Source organism: Symphalangus syndactylus, chromosome 17 (genome assembly GCF_028878055.3).
Source record: "Symphalangus syndactylus isolate Jambi chromosome 17, NHGRI_mSymSyn1-v2.1_pri, whole genome shotgun sequence".
In the NCBI taxonomy this organism is placed as follows: Eukaryota; Metazoa; Chordata; class Mammalia; order Primates; family Hylobatidae; genus Symphalangus; species Symphalangus syndactylus.
In genome coordinates this window covers 20,134,722-20,151,867 of record NC_072439.2, presented here as the reverse complement: position 1 = coordinate 20,151,867, position 17,146 = coordinate 20,134,722, and the positions used below count along the sequence as shown (strand labels likewise).

At 52.8% G+C, this 17,146-nt stretch overlaps 1 protein-coding gene across 1 annotated transcript in view; it reads left to right on the top strand.

Moving 5' to 3' along the window:
- Positions 1–132: 132 nt before the first annotated feature.
- MEGF8 (multiple EGF like domains 8) overlaps positions 133–17,146 on the top strand; it is a 52,429-nt gene continuing 35,415 nt past the window's right edge. Inside the window, 8 exon segments of the mRNA XM_055250273.2 lie at positions 133–1,031; positions 8,209–8,372; positions 8,612–8,818; positions 9,634–9,814; positions 9,896–9,984; positions 10,528–10,943; positions 11,403–11,548; positions 11,683–11,805. Of these exon segments, the coding sequence (XP_055106248.1) occupies positions 845–1,031; positions 8,209–8,372; positions 8,612–8,818; positions 9,634–9,814; positions 9,896–9,984; positions 10,528–10,943; positions 11,403–11,548; positions 11,683–11,805 (1,513 nt within the window). The 5' untranslated portion in view covers positions 133–844.

The following is a 17,146-nucleotide window of genomic DNA, read 5'->3' as shown; positions in this document are numbered from 1 at the left end:
GAGGACGCTCCTGCGCATGCGGTTGGGAACAAATGGGCGGGGAATTTCCCCGGAAGTGTCCCTTTATGGAGGGTTGGGGGTTGGGCGCTCCGCAGTCCTCCCAGGGCCGCTCTGACCGGCCGCTCTGCAACTTCTCGCCTCCTCTCAGCCGTCCCTCCCACAGCGGCTGCTCGGCTCCCGCCCCCTCGCCTTCCCACAGCGGGTCTTCCCGCGGCCGCTCTGGCCGAAGCGTCCCCTCGTCTCTCTGATCTGGCCCATCCGGCTTCGGAGGGAGGCGAGGGTGGGTGAGCAAAGGGATTGGGTCTATGGGGTCCAGGCCCGAGCCCCTGAAGACAGGCTCCGCCCCCGGCACCCGCTCGCGCCCCGCCCCCGGCTGGAGGAGTCTCTCCTGGACCATCCGAGCCTGGCCTTTCCCTGCCCGCAGCCTCTATGGAGGCTCCTGCCGGGCCTTAGAGCCCTTCGCCCCCTGGGGACCCAGCCGTCTATAAGGTCCGTTTGGCCTGCAGCAGCCTGAGTCTGTAATGCTGGACACTGTTTATGGGATTGGCCCCCTATGGAGGCCCGTGTCTATAGGGGACCCCTACGGTCCCTAGGGATCGGCCCCGTCCATAATGACTCCATATACAGGGCCTTCCATCGCTCTATAGGGCCCAGCCCTCGGCTTCCACAGCCTGTCAGCAGTGGCCGTTCCCTTCGCCCGGACTGCGTCTCCGGGACCTCTTCGGTCTACAAGGCCATGTTATGCCTATAGAGGTCGCATTTGCAGGGCCTCACCCCGGGTAGAGGGTCCTCTCCAGGTTTTTACGGCCTGTCCCCGCGCTAAGGGTCAGTGCAGGAGGCGGCGATGGCTCTGGGCAAGCTTCTGGCCACGGCACTGGCTTTGGCCTTGGCCGTGCTGGGGTCGCTGTCCCCTGGGGCCCGGGCGGGGGACTGCAAGGGGCAGCGGCAGGTGCTGCGGGAGGCGCCAGGCTTCGTGACGGATGGTGCGGGCAACTACAGCGTCAATGGCAACTGCGAGTGGCTCGTCGAGGGTGAGTGGGGCCGCGTGGGTCACTCACTAATTCGCTGCTAGTTCATTCATGTGTGCATTCATCCACTCACCACATTCCCAGAGCTCGGTTCTGGTCCAGGTCTTTTGCTCTAAAATGCCTGACACCCAGGGTTGCAGCCAACCTGGGCCCTGCCCTGGAAGGCCTCCAAGTCTGGTGGGGGAGATGCACCTACACCCAGATTTACAATTACAAGACAGGAGCATCAGTGCTGGGTCTTCTGGGTAACTGTTAAGAACTCAGGGTCTGGGTCCAATCATCTGGCTTTGAATTTGGTTCTACTACTACTTTTTTTTTTTTTTTTTCTTGAGATGGGGGCCTCACTCTGTCACCCAGGCTGGAGTGCAATGGTACCAACACAATTTACTTACTGCAGCCTCGACCTCCTGGGCTCAAGTGATCCTCCCACCTCAGCCTCCCAAGTAACTGAGTGTGTAGAGACAGAGTCTCACCATGTTGCCCAGGCTAGTCCCGAACTCCTGGGCTCAAACGATCCTCGCACCTCAGCTTCCCAAAGTGTTGGGATTGTAGGTGTGAGCCACTGTGCCTGGCTTCTTATTGTTAGCTTTGTGACTTTGAGCAGGTGGCTTTCTTTCTCTAAGGTTTGGTTTCCTTCCCCCCACAAATGGGATAACAACAGTACTCACCTCATAAGAGTTGTTGGAATGAAATGAAAACAGGTATTTAACGTGCCTGATGTGTGGCATATAGCAACTGTTCAATAAATGGCATTAGGATTATTATTGTTGTTATTTGCAAAGTACTTCAATAAAAGCATTTTTCTTCAGTCGTTCGTGTACTAGACATTATGTTTGCCATTGGACATAGCCCAGACTGAGACAGCTCCAGCAATCCCCAGTGACTTAGGTCTTGGAGTCTAGTTGGGGAGACGAACACATTAATAGTGGGAGGCAGGAGTGGTCTGTGATGGAGGAACCCCACAGGCCTGGGAGAGCCCAGAGAAAGTGCCTGATCTGGGGCCAGGGAGAACAGAGAGAGGCTTCCTGGAGGAGGCAATGTCTAAGCTGAGACCTAAAGGACCAATAGGAATCTGTCAGGAGTGGGAGGAAAGGCCCCAGCCCTACCCTTCTGGGCTCCCAGTCAGTGGGAGAGACAAACCCACTCCAAGGCTGTTTGTTTTCCTTTTCCACCCAATAAACTCCTATGCATGCCTCAGTGGCTCTTTCTCTGTGAAGACATGTGACTTCACCTGGGGTATAGCTGAGATCAGAGGCATTTGTAGGAGGGAGCAGAAGGGCATTCCAGGCAAGAATAGCCGTGCAAAGGCGGGGAAGCAGGAGAGTGATGCTTTTGATGAACTAGAAATCCAGTGTGTTAAAACATAGAATACTGGCAGGGCATGGTGGCTCATGCATGTAATCCCAGCACTTTGGGAGGCCGAGGCCGGCAGATCACCTGAAGTCAGGAGTTTGAGACCAGCCTGGGCAGCATCTCTACTAAAAATATAAAAATTAGCTGGGTGTGATGGCACATGCCTGTAGTCCCAGCTACTCAGGAGGCTGAGGCACAAGAATCGCTTGAACCTGGAGGTTGCAGTGAGCCGATATTGGGCCACTACGCTCCAGTCTGCGCGGCAGAGCGAGACTCCATCTTAAACAAAAACACAGAATACAAGACAACGAATGAGCCAGAGGCTGCAGGGTGGGAGAAGCCAGCAGGTGTAGGGCTATGTGATTTTGAGCTGTATCCTGAGGGCAATACAGGGGTGGAAGAGAAGTTGAAAGGCAGTACCTGCAGAAGCCCAGGAAGGCCTCACAGAGTAGTGGATGTAGAAGCTGGCCTCCAGACAGGGGAGGTCCTGGGCAAAGGCCAGAGGTGTGACAGAGCCTGGATCATGCAGGGCCTCCCTTGGGAGGCTGTGGAGCTTTGTCTTTGTCTGGGGGCTCTGGGGAGCTATGGAAGGGTTTTGAGCAGGGAAAGGACATGATCTTATTTATGTTTTAGAAGATCTCTCTGGCTGCTGTGTGGGGTGTGGATGAAGGCATGTTTCTTGGTGTTAGCATGTCTACCTGTCCCCAGCTTGGGGGCCATTCCTGTCAAGCTAGTGGGATGAGAACAGAATAGGAAGTGTGTGTGTGTGTGTGTGTGTGTGTGTGTGTGTGTGTGTGGCGAAGGGGTCTGTGTGCTGGATATAAATCACTCTCTGGCCTTAAAGAGTCCCAGACTGGTTAGGTCAGGTGCAGTGGCTCACGCCTGTAATCCCAGCACTTTGGGAGACCAAGTGGGGCAGATCACCTGACGTCAGGCGTTAGAGACCAGCCTGGCCAACAGGAAGAAACTTACTAAAACTACAAAAATTAGCCCGGCATGGTGGCGCACACCTGTGATTCCAGCCTGGGTGACAGAGCGAGACTCCACCTCCAAAAAAGAAAAAAAAGTCTCAGTCTGGTTGGGAATGGTGGGACTGGACACAGATATTCAGCCCCCAGTGTGTTCACTGAGACAGTGCTCAGGGCTAAGAAGGGAAGTGGAGGGGTGGGGTGGATGTACCTAGGGAGGAAAGAGGACTGTGCTGGAGGTCACAGAGGAGGAGCCACTGAAACAGGGTTCTAAAGCATGCATAGGAGTTTATTGAGTGGGAAAAGGGAACAGTCTCTATGAAGACGTGAGGGTGGATGGAGTGTTTCAGGATCCCTATCTAGGTTTGTCTGGTCTGATGGCACTTTTGACTGGGAGGTAATGAGAGCCAGAAGCAGGGGAAGAGGGGCCTTAAATGTCACACTGAGCAGCCTGGCCTTCCCCTTGGGGTTGATGGGGAGCCACAGGAGGTTTTGAGCAGGAGTAGGGCATTGCCCTCAGGCTGGGTGGGGGGCAGACTGGAGACTTGGTGAGCTGATCTGACAAGAGAGGATGAGTTCCTAACTGGGGCAGGGGCTTAGAGGGGTGGAGAGGTGTAGAGAGTACAATGGATGTTTGTGGAGTTTCACCGATGAGACTTGGGGACCAACTGGGTAGATGTTGGGGTGAGGGGGGAGTCTGGGAGACCTCCAGACCCCCCTTGATGATCTTCTGTTCTTACCAATGCCTGTCACTTCTTACCTATAAGAACCAACATCTTCCTCTATCTATTATAAAATAAACAACCAGCCAGGGGCAGTGGCACACGCCTGTAATCCCAGCACTTTGGGAATCTGAGATGGAAGGATTACTTGAGCCCAGGAGTTAGAGACTAGCCTGAACAACATGGTAAGACACTGTCTCTGCAAAAAAATTACAAAAGATTAGCTGGGCATGGTAGGTGGTGGCATGTACCTATAGTTCCAGCTACTGGGGAGGCTGAGGTGGGCAGATCCCTTGAGCCTAGGAGGCTGAGGTCTCAGTGAGCCGAGATTGCACTGCTATACTCCAGCCTGGGCAGCAGAGCGAGACCCTGTCTCAGGAAAAAAAAAAAAGATAAACAACCAACCTACTAACTTTTGTGTTATATTCACGCTTTATCTAGTCCTAGACTTTTCTTCTTTTTTCCGAGACAGAATTTTGCTCTGTTGCCCAGGCTGGAGTGCAGTGGCTTCATCTCAGCTCACTGCAGCTTCTGCTTCCCAGGTTCAAGTGATTCTCGTGCCTCGGTTTCCTGAGTAGCTGGGATTACAGGCATTTGCCACCATGCCTGGCTAATTTTTATATTTTTAGTAGAGACGGGGTTTCTCTATGTCGGCCAGGCTGGTCTCAAACTCCTGGCCTCAAATGATCTGCCCTGGGATTACAGACTTGAGCCACCACACCCAGCCCAGTCCTAGTCCTTATAACATCCCATGGATAAGAGGCATCCTGCTTTTGAGCAGAAGGGGGTTTGGGATTGATTTCTGTCTGGAATGGTATGGGGGTTGGGTGGAAACAGAAGACCTTCAACTTAGGGAAGAACTTGGGGAGGCAGATGGTGAGCCGGCCTCCGGCAGGCACTTAACAAAGATGTACTTGTGATTCCAGGAACAGAGCTTTATAGTTTGGTTGAGGCTGGTAAGATTCTGGGAGGTCTGGTTGTGTGGCCGTGCTGAATGGTTCTTCTGCGCTCCCCAAAGCATGGGTGGGGTCTGTGTCTGATGTTCTTGGGGGCTCTGGTCAGAGCCTCAGGGAGAGCTTCCAGATTTAGTATTCCTTCTTTTGTGTATTTCTTCATTCCATCATCCAGCATTTCCTGAGCCTTTGCCAAGCCCGGGTCTGGGCAATGCTGCAGAGGGAATTAAGCCCACATCCAGCCCTGCCCTATGGGCCTTGTAGGCTGCAGGGAGACAGACCTGGACATAGATGTTCCTGGCCCAGGGGAATGAAGGTTATAATGGGATGTGAGAACACTGGAGAGGGGGCACCTAACCCAGCTAGAGGGCATCAGGAAGAGGGCTGGTGGTGGGAAGCGATAATATGTTGCAGACAGAGGGAGAAGCTTGTACAAAGGCCCAGCTCCCATTAGAGCTGTAAGCAGTGGGGTGATTTGAGACAAAGCGAGGGTCTGAACAGCAGGTTAAGGAACTGGACTTTCTCCTAGGGTGGTAGGGAGCCATGCAGGGCTTTGGGGCAGTGGAGGGACGGGGCCAGATGTTGAGCTGGGAAGATCAGAGATTCATGTCAGGGCAAGGAGGAGGCTGGATCAATGGTTCTGGTGAGACAGGATGAGGCCGGGCAGCCAGGACACACCCTGGCTCTAAGCTGGCAGGCTGGAGTCGTCACCTCGTTGAATGTTCACCCCAGCCTTTGTGGGTGGGGGAAATTATCCCTATTTTACAGTCATGGAAACTAAGGCTCAGAGAGCCCATAGAACTGGCCCAGGATCACCCAAGCCATTGGCAGTGGTGGCTGAGTGTCTCCACGATCCTGATAGGCTCACTAAGGGTCATGGGGGAAAGGGCTGGCCCAGGGTCCTCCAGCTGGTCATGGGCAGAGCCAGAGCCAGAGCCTAGGCCGCCTAATTTCCCTCACCCAGAGGACTGCCCTGAGCTGCCTGTTCAGGAGCCTTCTCATGTGGGATGTGGAATGTGGAATGAGAGAGGCTACCTGAACCAGGACTGGCAGAGAACAAGACAGTGACAGTGTTGGGGTAGTGGCACTCACCACGATATGTGGGCCCTGTTGTCGGCATTTCTTTTTTTTTTTTTTGAAACAGAGTTTCACTCTTCTCGCCCAGGCTAGAGTGCAATGGCATGATCTCAGCTCACTGTAACCTCTGCCTCCCGGGTTCAAGAATTCTCCTGCCTCAGCCTCCCAAATAGCTGGGAGTACAAGCATGTGCCACCACATCCAGCTAATTTTTTGTATTTTTAGTAGAGACGGGGTTTCACCATGTTGACCAGGCTGGTCTCGAACTCCTGACCTCAAGCGATTCACCCACCTTGGCCTCCCAAAGTGCTGGGATTATAGGCGTGACCCATGGCGCCCAGCCTCTTTTTTTTTTGAGTCCCCTCTGTCGCCCAGGCTGGAGTGCAATGGTGCGATCTTGGCTCACTGCAACCTCTGCCTCCCAGGTTCAAGCAGTTCTCCTGCCTCAGCCTCCTGAGTAGCTGGGACTCACACCACCAGGCCTGGCTAATTTTTGTATTTTCTTTTAGTAGAGACAGGGTTTCACGACGTTGGCCAGGCTGTTCTGGAACTCCTGACCTCAGGTGATCCGCCCACCCTGGCCTCTCAAAAGTGCTGGGATTACAGGCATGAGCCACCCACCCCACTTCGTTGTCACCATTTCGTGTGCATTATTGCTCCTCATGAGGTTGCAGTCAGATGTCAGCTGGGGCTGCAGTCAGCTGAATGTTCACATTGGCTAGACATCCAGGAAGGTCCCTTCCAGGGCTGGCAGTTGATGCTGGCTGTCAGCTGGAAGCTCAGTTGGGACTGTCAGCCGGAGTGCCTGTGTGTGGCCTTTTCTTGTGGCTTTGGCTTTTCTTTTTTTTGCTTTTTTTTTTGAGACGAAATCTCACTCTTAGTCCTCCTCATAGTCCTCCTCGCTATAATCCTCCAGGCTGGAGTGCAATGGCACAATCTCGGCTCACCGCAACCTCTGCCTCCCAGGTTCAAGCAATTCTTCTGCCTCAGCCTCCCGAGTAGCTGGGATTACAGGTGCCCGCCACCACGCCCAGCTAATTTTTGTATTTTTAGTAGAGACAGGGTTTCGCCATGTTGGCTAGGCTGGTCTCAAACTCCTGACCTCGTGATCCGCCCGCCTAGGCCTCCCAAAGTGCTGGGATTACAGGCGTGAGCCACTGTGCCTGGCCGGCTTTGGCTTTTCCTAGCATGACAGCTGTGTTCTGAGAAGGAGCATTCTATGAGGCCCAGGTGAAAGGTACAAGTCTTCTTATGATCTAGCCTTGGAAGTTTCAGAATTTCTGCTGGGTTTTAATTGGTCAAGCAAGTCACTAAGGCTCTTCCCAGATATAAGGGGCGGGGAATTAACTTTCAATGGCAGGAGTGGCCTATAAGTTTGATTCCACCACAGTACCACTATCTCCCACTTTAGAGATGAGGAAACCGATCGGGGGGGTGGGTTACTTGGCCATGATCACACAGCTGGTAGCTATTTGATGGCAGAGCCAAGACATAAGCTCAGGCAGTTTGGTTCCAGAGTTTGTGCTTGTAGCCATCACAATAAGCAGAGGTGAGACTCTGGATGGGGACAGAGGGGAACTATGCCGCTCCAAGGTTAGGCCTCTGTTCTGGGGGAAGAAGCTGGACTCTTCTCTTGCAGCTCTATTCAGCATGGGCCAGGGGACTGTCACAGAGGTGCTCTTCTCACTGGGATTATGACCTTGACCCTCCAGCCTGGACATGTCTGAAGCTCAGGCATGGACAGGAAGAGAGAGGCATCAGGAACACTGTGGATTCTGCTGTGTGTGGCCACTGGGATGGGGTTTTCTCTGTACTTTATTTTCCCATCTGCATGGTAGGAGTGTTCATTCTGATCTCAGGTGACCTTTCTAGAGATCTGGAATATTATGATTCTTTCTCTGGGCTCCTGTCCCTCTGGCTGTCACAGCCCTTGACCGCCCTAGGTTATGAGACTGGGAGCCCCTCCAAGGCAGGGCCCAGGTCTGACTCATCCTTGAGACCCCAGCATCACCTGGAGCAGGGTTTAGTGTATAATTGTGGGAGGCTGCAGGGAGGTGTGGGGAGAAGGTCCGCTTTAGAGCTTGGTCCCTCTGTGCTCACCTTCCAGCCCCAAGCCCCCAGCACCGGATCCTGCTGGACTTCCTTTTCCTGGACACAGAGTGCACGTATGACTACCTGTTCGTGTATGACGGTGACTCCCCGCGAGGGCCGCTGCTTGCCAGTCTGAGCGGGAGCACCCGACCTCCGCCCATCGAAGCTTCCTCAGGCAAGGTTAGTGGGGATGGGGCTGTGGGTAGATACACCGAGGGAGATGGAAGAAGAAAGGAGGGACAGAGAGTCAGTAAGAGGGCATCCAAGAGCAGAGCACAGGGACAAGGGAAGGTGGGGAGAGGCAAAGGAAGGAGATGAGGCTCTTGGTCCCCCAGGGTGGAAGGGGGCAGGAGTGGGCCACCCTCCCAGGACAATCCCCAGGCCCTGCCCACCTTACCCAGCACACCTTGTGCCCGCAGATGCTGCTGCACCTCTTCAGTGATGCCAACTACAACCTGCTGGGCTTTAACGCCTCATTCCGCTTCTCCCTGTGCCCGGGTGGCTGCCGGAGCCACGGGCAGTGCCAGCCACCGGGTGTGTGTGCCTGCGAGCCAGGCTGGGGGGGTCCTGACTGTGGCCTGCAGGAGTGCTCAGCCTACTGTGGCAGCCACGGCACCTGCGCCTCGGTGAGCCGGTCCCCAGCCCTGTTTCCCCTGGGGCCCTGATCCGTGAGCACACCCTCCATGCCCATCTCCTAGGTCTGACCTTGCTCCTGCATGAAACTCCCCCCACCACCCCACCCTCTTCCATGACACCCACTTCCTTCTCCTTCCAGAGCTTGCCCCCCACCTGTTACTCCAACCCCACCCCACCTTCTCCTGCAGGCCCTCCCCTGCTGAGCATATCCCACTCTCATCTATATCCCACTCTCACCTGTGAACACCACCCTTCTTCCTCCAGCCAGGCCCAACTCTGTCCTCCCATCCAGCCACTCTGTGTGGCCTTGGACCCCCTGCCATGACTTCCAGCCTCGCACCACTGACCTTACACCGAAGCTGTGCACATCCAGCTTTCAATCTGGATTGCGCTTTGAGCCCTCCCCGACTTGACCTCCCCAGATCTGAGCTCTTTCAGTCCAGGCTGAACGTCAGTTGCGCTGTCTTCTCCCCGCCTGCCATCTTTCTGTCTTTTCTCCTTTCTCTCTGTGTGTCTTTTCCTTTTTCCGTTGGTCTTCTTTTTTCCATCTGTCTGCTTCCTTCTGGTTGTGTCTCTTTGTCTCTTGTTTCTGTCTGACAGTTTGCCTTTCCCCTCTTCCTGTCTCTCTCTGTCTCCCTTTCTCTCACTCTTTCCTTTTCCATCCTCTCCTTCCTGTCTGTCTTTTTCTCTCTCCCTTTGTGCCCTGTCTGTCTCATTCTGCCTCTTTTTCTCTTTGTGTCTCCTTTGTCTCTCTGTCCTTGTCTCTCCCTCTCTTATCTCTGCCTTTATGTCTCCTTCCCCGCAGCCCCTGGGACCATGCCGCTGTGAGCCTGGCTTCTTGGGACGTGCCTGTGACCTGCACCTGTGGGAGAACCAGGGGGCTGGCTGGTGGCACAACGTGAGTGCCGGGGACCCTGCCTTCTCTGCCCGTATCGGGGCAGCTGGCGCCTTCCTGTCCCCGCCGGGGCTGCTGGCAGTTTTCGGAGGTGAGCAGATGGGGCGAGTATCTGGGGTCTGGAGGCCCGGCAGCCTATAGCCAGGGCATGAGACTGTCCACCCCTCCACAGGCCAGGACCTCAACAACGCCCTGGGTGATCTCGTCCTATACAACTTCTCCGCTAACACCTGGGAGTCCTGGGACCTGAGTCCTGCCCCGGTATGGACCCCTTCTCTGCCCTGGAGGAGCCTTTCCACTCAATCAGACCCAGCCGGGGACCCCCAGAATGATCCCCTATCACCCAGTGCTCCCCCATTTCCCGCAGCTTGATATAGGAACCAACTTCTCCCTGTTTCTGCCTTTTCTCTCTGGTTTTCTTTTTTCTTCTCCTTCTTCCTTTATCTGCCTTTGTGCGTCTTATTTTTCCACGTGTCTCCTGTCGCTCAGTCTGTCTCTGTTTTCGTCTGTCTGACTTTTGGGCTTCCGTGTTCTCCGTTTCTGTGTCTCCATCTCTCTGGGTCTGTTTCTCTCTGCCATTTGTCCCTTTAACTCTGTCTCCTTGCCTCTTCCCTCTCTTATTGTATTTCTGTTTCTATGAATCTGTCTCTTCTTTTCTCTCTCTGCCCGTCTCTGCCTTTCTCTTTGTCTCTGTCTTTATCTCGCCTTCTCTCCATGTTTCTCTGGCTCTGCATCTGTCTGTCTAAGCCTGGCTGTGGCTCTCTTGCTGTGTCTCTACCTCTGTCTCTTGTCTCTTCCTCACAGGCTGCCCGTCACTCCCATGTGGCCGTGGCCTGGGCCGGCTCCCTGGTGCTGATGGGTGGTGAGCTGGCTGACGGCTCGCTCACCAATGACGTGTGGGCCTTCAGTCCACTGGGCAGGGGCCACTGGGAGCTCCTGGCACCACCTGCCTCCAGCTCCTCGGGGCCCCCAGGCCTGGCAGGTCACGCAGCTGCCTTGGTGGATGATGTCTGGCTATATGTGTCTGGAGGCCGCACCCAGCACGACCTCTTCTCCTCTGGCCTCTTCCGTTTCCGCCTTGACAGCACCAGCGGGGGCTATTGGGAGCAGGTGATTCCGGCAGGCGGACGGCCCCCTGCTGCCACCGGCCACTCCATGGTGTTCCATGCCCCCTCCCGTGCCCTGCTGGTCCATGGTGGACACCGGCCCTCCACTGCCCGGTAAGTGACCTGTCCCATAACCCGTGCCCCACAGGCCAGGCCCAGCTCAACACCATAGGCCTTTAGTCTTTAGAGTCTTTGCCCACTGTCAGACTCCTGTGGTCTCTCAGTCACTCCTTCCTTCATGTATTTATTTACTCCTTCATTCACTCATTCATTCATTCACCCACTCACACATTCTCTGGTGTTTTATTCAGTCTCTTGGTGAATTGCCTCTCACGCACTCCCACCCATGTATCCATTCAACAGAGCCCTGCTTGGTGTCCAGCCCATGCTAGTTTATGCGGGTAACCCAGAGATGACTCAAGGTCCTGCCCACAGGGAACTTCTAGTTTGGAGGGGACATAGAGTCAGTCATGGCCAGTCTCATCCCTGGGTGATCACACGGCTCCTAAGAGCCTGGAGGAGGGAGAGAGACGCTTCCTGCCCTGAGCCCCTGACCTACTTCTCCTTTGGTAGGTTCTCTGTGCGAGTGAACTCCACTGAGCTTTTCCACGTGGATCGGCGTGTGTGGACAACGCTGAAGGGGCGGGATGGGCTTCAGGGCCCAAGGGAGCGAGCCTTCCACACAGCCAGTGTTCTGGGCAATTACATGGTGGTCTATGGTGAGGAGGCTCCCCAATCCTGCCTGCCTGCCTGCCTGCTGAGGGCCTGAGCCAACCCTGAGCTGAGGCTCCCTGCAGGGGAGTCCCCCCACCTCCCCTAGGCTTGCCAGCTATGCCCCTTCCTCCTTTCCCAGGGGGCAATGTGCACACCCATTACCAGGAGGAAAAGTGCTACGAAGATGGCATCTTCTTCTACCACCTTGGCTGCCATCAGTGGGTGTCAGGAGCTGAGCTTGCCCCCCCAGGAACCCCTGAGGGTGAGTGGTCCCTGTTCTTCCCTAGGGGCTCCTGAGGGTCCCACCTCCCTCCATAGTGATTCTGGGCTCAAGCCACCTCAGTCCGTAAGGGTGAGCCTGACATCCAGGCCAGTTGGTGCCAGCCTCAGGAGGCAAGCCTGGGATGGAGATGGGACTAGGGCATCGTCACCACGGAGATGGGAGGCCCTTACCGCAATATCCAGTGTGGGTTCCAATCCAGGTTTTGCCAGTTTCCAGCTGCCCCAGGGAAATGCCTAAGAGGCAGCAACTTTTCCTTCTTTTTAACTTTCTTTTTTTTTGAGAGGGAGTCTCGCTCCTTCGCCCGGGCTAGAGTGCAGTAGCGTGATCTCAGCTCACTGCGACCTCCACCTCCCAGGTTCAAGCGATTTTCCTGTGTCAGTCTCCTGAGTAGCTGGGATTATAGGCATGCATCTCCATGCCTGGCTAATTTTTTTGTACTTTTAGTAGAGACAATGTTTCATTGTGTTGGCCAGGCTGGTCTCAAACTCCTGACCTCAAGTGATCTGCCCACCTCAGCCTCCCAAAGTACTGGGATTACACGTGTGAGCCACCGTGCTTGGCCTTTTTAACTTTCAATTTAGGTACAAGTACAGGTTTATTATACAGGTAAATTGTGTGTCATGGGGATTTGGCGTGCTGATTGTTTCATCACCCAGGTATTAAGCCTAGTACCCAACAGTATTTTTTTTTTTTTTTTGAGTTGGAGTCTTACTCTGCTGCCCAGGCTGGAATGCAGTCGCACAGTCTTGGCTCACTGCAATCTCCACCTCCTGCCTCAGCCTCCTAAGTAGCTGGGAGTATAGGTGCATGCCACCATACCCGGCTAATTTTTTTGTATTTTTAGTAGAGACGAGGTTTCACCATGTTGGCTAGGCTGGTCTCGAACTCCTGACCTCAGGTGATCCGCCTGCCTCAGCCTCCCAAAGTGCTGTGATTACAGGCGTGAGCCACCACGCCCAGCCCCAGTAGGTAGTTTTTTGATCCTCTCCCTCCTCCAACCCTCAGGTAGGCCCCTCTAGTGTCTGTTGTTCCCTTCTTTGTGTCCATGTGCACTTGATATTTGGCTCGCACTTGTGAGAACATGCAGTATTTGGTTTTCTGTTCCTGTATTAGTCTGCTGAGGATAAGGGCTTCCCGCTCCATCCATGCTGATGCAAAGAACATGATCTCATTCTTTTTTATAGCCACGTAGTATTCTTTGATGTATACGTACCACATTTTCTTTTTTTTTTCTTTCTATATATTTTTTTTGAGATGGAGTTTCGCTCTTGTCACCCAGGCTGGAGTGCAGTGGCGCGATCTCAGCTCACTGCAACCTCCACCTCCCAGGTTCAAGCGATTTTCCTGCCTCAGCCTCCTGAGTAGATAGGATTACAGGTGCCTACCACCACACCCGGCTAAGTTTTGTATTTTTAGTAGAGCCGGGGTTTCACCATGTTGGCCAGGCTGGTCTCAAACTCCTGACCTCAGGTGATCCACCTGCCTCGGCCTCCCAAATTTCTGGGATTATAGGCATAAGCCAATGCGCCTGGCCTCCATTTTCTTTATCCAGTCTATCATTGATGGGCATTTAGGTTGATTCCATGTCTTTGCTATTGTGAATAGTGCTGCGATGAACATACACATGTTAGAACAATTTATATTCCTTGGGGTATATACCTGATAATGAGATTGCTGGGTCAAATGGTAATTCTGTTTTAAGTTATTTGAGAAATCTTCAAACTGCTTTCCACAATGCCTGAACTAATTTACATTCCCATCTGCAACCTCACTTGCATGTGTTATTTTTTGACTTTTTGATAATAGCCATTCTGACTGGTGTGAGATGGTGTCTCACTGTGGTTTTGATTTGCATTTCTCTCATGATTAGTGATATTGAGCATTTTTTCATATGCTTATTGGCCATGTGTATGTCTTCTTTTGAAAAATGTCTGTTCATGTCCTTTGTCTACTTTTTAATGGGGTTGTTTTTTGCTTGTTAGTTTATTTAAGTTCCTTATAGGTTCTGGATATTAGACCTTTGTTGGATGCATAGTTTGCAAATATTTTCTCACATTCTGTACATTGTTTTTTTGCTCTGTTGATAGTATCTTTAGCAGCAACTTTTTCAAGATCACAGTAGATAAGTGACAGAGCCAGCATGGCTATCCCCAAACAACAATCTGTATAAAACTATCACTTAAGGCCAGGCGCAGTGGCTCACACCTGTAATCCCGGCACTTTAGGATGCCATGGCGGGCGGATCATGAGGTCAGGAGTTTGAGACCATCCTGGTTAACATAGTGAAACCCTGTCTCTACTAAAAATACAAAAAATTAGCCGGTCATGGTGGCACGCGCCTGCTAGTCGGGAGACTGAGGCAGGAGAATTGCTTGAACCTGGGAGGCGGAGGTTGCAGTGAGCCGAGATCGCACCACTGCACTCCTGCCTGGGCAACAGAGTGAGATTCTGTCCTCAAAAAAACAAAAACAAAAACAAAAACTATTACTTAATCTCTGTGTCTCAGTTTGCTCATCTGTGAAATGAAAATTATAACACTTATGCCATTGGACAGCTGTAAGAGTAAATTGAGATGATCCTTCAAGAATGATGCCCAGTGAAGTGCTCCACACATTTTCTTCCTTTTTTAAAATTTTTATTATTTATTTTTGAGACAGAGTCTCTCTCTATTGCCCAGACTGAAGTGCAGTGGCATGATCTCGGCTCACTCCAACCTCTGCATCCGAGGTTCAAGCAATTCTTATGCTTCAGCCTTCTGAGTAGCTGGGACTAGATGCGTGTGCCACCACACCCGGCTAATTTTTGTATTTTTAGTAGAGATGCGGTTTGCCATGTTGACCAGGTGGTTCTCGAACTCCTGGCCTCAAGTGATCCATCTGCCTCGGCCTCCCAAAGTGCTGGGATTACAGGTGTGAGCCACTGCGCCTGGCCTAATTTTTGTATTTTTTTAGTAGAGATGGGGTTTCACTGTGTTGACCTTGTGATCTGCCCGCCTGGGCCTCCCAAAGTGCTAGGATTACAAGCATGAGCCACCATGCCCGGCCAGGCATTATTATTATTGTTGTTACTATTTTATTTTATTTTACTTGAGATGGAGTCTTGCTCTGTTGCCCAGGCTGGAGTGCGGTAGCACAGTCTCCGCTCACTGCAACCTCCACCTCCCGTGTTCAAGCTATTCTCCTGCCTCGGCCTCCTGAGTAGCTGGGATTATAGATGTGCACCACCACTCCTGGCTAATTTTTGTGTATTTGGTAGAGTCGAAGTTTTGCCATGTTTGCCAGGCTGGTCTCGAACTCCTGACCTTAAGTAATCTGCCTGCCTGGGCCTCCCAAAGTTCTGGGATTACAGGCATGAGCCACCGCGCCTGGCCTATTGTTACTATTTTAGAGGCAGAGTCTTGTTCTGTTGCCCAAGCTGGAGTGCAGTGGTGCAGTCATAGCTCACTGCAGCCTTGACCTCCCGGGCTCAAGCAATCCTCCCACCTCTGCCTCCCAAGTAGTTGGGACCACAGGCCCATGCTACCCTTGCCAGCTAATTAAAAACAAAATTTTTGTCCAGGTGCTGTGGCTCATTCCTGTAATGCCAGCACTTTAGGAGGCCAAGGCAGGCAAATCATGAGGTCAGGAGTTTGAGACCAGCCTGGTCAATATGGTGAAACCCTGGCTCTACTAAAAATACACAAATTAGCTGGCATGGTGGTGGATGCCTGTGGTCACAGCTACTAAGGAGGCTGAGGCAGGAGAATTGCTTGAACCCAGGAGGCGGAGGTTGCAGTGAGCCAAGATCGCGCCACTGCACTCCAGCCAGCCTGTGTAACAGAGGGAGACTCCATCTCCAAAAAAAAAAAAAACAAACAGATTTTTTTTTTTTTTTTAGAGATGAGGCCTCACTATGTTGCTCAGGCTGGTCTTGAGCTCCTAGGCTCAAGTCATCCTTCCATCTCAGCCTCCCAAATAGCTGTGACCACAGGCACACACCACCACGCCTGGCTAATTAAACAAAAAAAAATTTTTTTAGAGATAGGGTCTTGCTGTGTTGTCCAGGCTAGTGTTGAACTCCTGGCCTCAAGCGAGCCTCGTGAGACCTGGCCTCCCAAAGTGCTGGGATTACAGATGTGAGCTACCACGCCCAGCCATATTTTCTTTCTTATAGCAGTGAGGGTCCTGTCTCAGGCCCACAGGGGTCACCAGGGAGGAGATATGGAGAAACCTTTCACTTTCATTAGATCAGACACTGCTTTGAAATCGGATGAAAGCCACAGGCCCTCTCTTCAGAAGATGCTTATACCCACAAGTTGGGCGTATCACTTCGGGGACATGTGGGCTTCCCGGAGTCCCATCTGTTCACTCCTCCTCCCTGAAAAGGAGAGAGAGGAGAGGATAGGCGTAAGGAAGGAACCTTAGCACTTAAGGGATGGGAAGGAGGAAAGGCCCCAGAGGAACCCTGTGTGACCATCAGGAATAAAGTTCAGGCCTGGTGTCTGAGGCCCTCATTCTAGGACTCGTCTGCCTATTCCTTGGTCCCCTTCACTGGGCAGGAGTCAGGAGTGTGATGTTTCTGGAGGCCTCTTCCTGCTTCGCAGTTTGTGATTCCCTGGGCCAAGTCCCACAGGTTTACAGTGCATGCAGGTCGGTAAGAGGGTAGGAAAGTCACCATTCACTGACCACTTACCTGTCAGTCAGGATTCTTGGCTGTAACTGACAGAAACCCAACCCAGCTGGCTTAAGCAAAAAGGAGAATTTCTGTCTGGGCACGGTGGCTCACGCCTGTAATCTCAGCACTTTGGGAGGCCGAGGCAGGCGGATCACGAGGTCAGGAGATCGAGACCATCCTGGCTAACACAATAAAACGCTGTCTTTACTAAAAACACAAAAAATTAGCTGGGCGTGGTGGCAGGTGCTTGTAGTCCCAGCTACTCGGGAGGCTGAGGCAGGATAATGGTGTGAACCCGGGAGGCGGAGCTTGCAGTGAGCTGAGATCACGCCACTGTACTCCAGCCTGGGCGACAGAGTGAGACTCTGTCTCAAAAAAAAAAAAAAAAAAAAAAAAAGAAAAGGAGAATTTCCTGGCTCACTTGAGTGAAAACTATAGGGGCTGTCTTCAGGCTGGGCTGGATCGAGGTGCTCACACAACGGCATCAGCAGCCATTTCTCACTCGATTTTTCAGCTGGGTTCACTTCAGTCTCTTGCCTTGTGTAGATGGTCACAGGCAGCTCGTGGATTATCTTCTGCCATAAAATGCCCAGAAAGAAGAGAGTGTCTTTGCCCCAAGAATTGAGAATCAGGCCCTGTACCCGTCCCTGAGCCAGTCACTGAGACT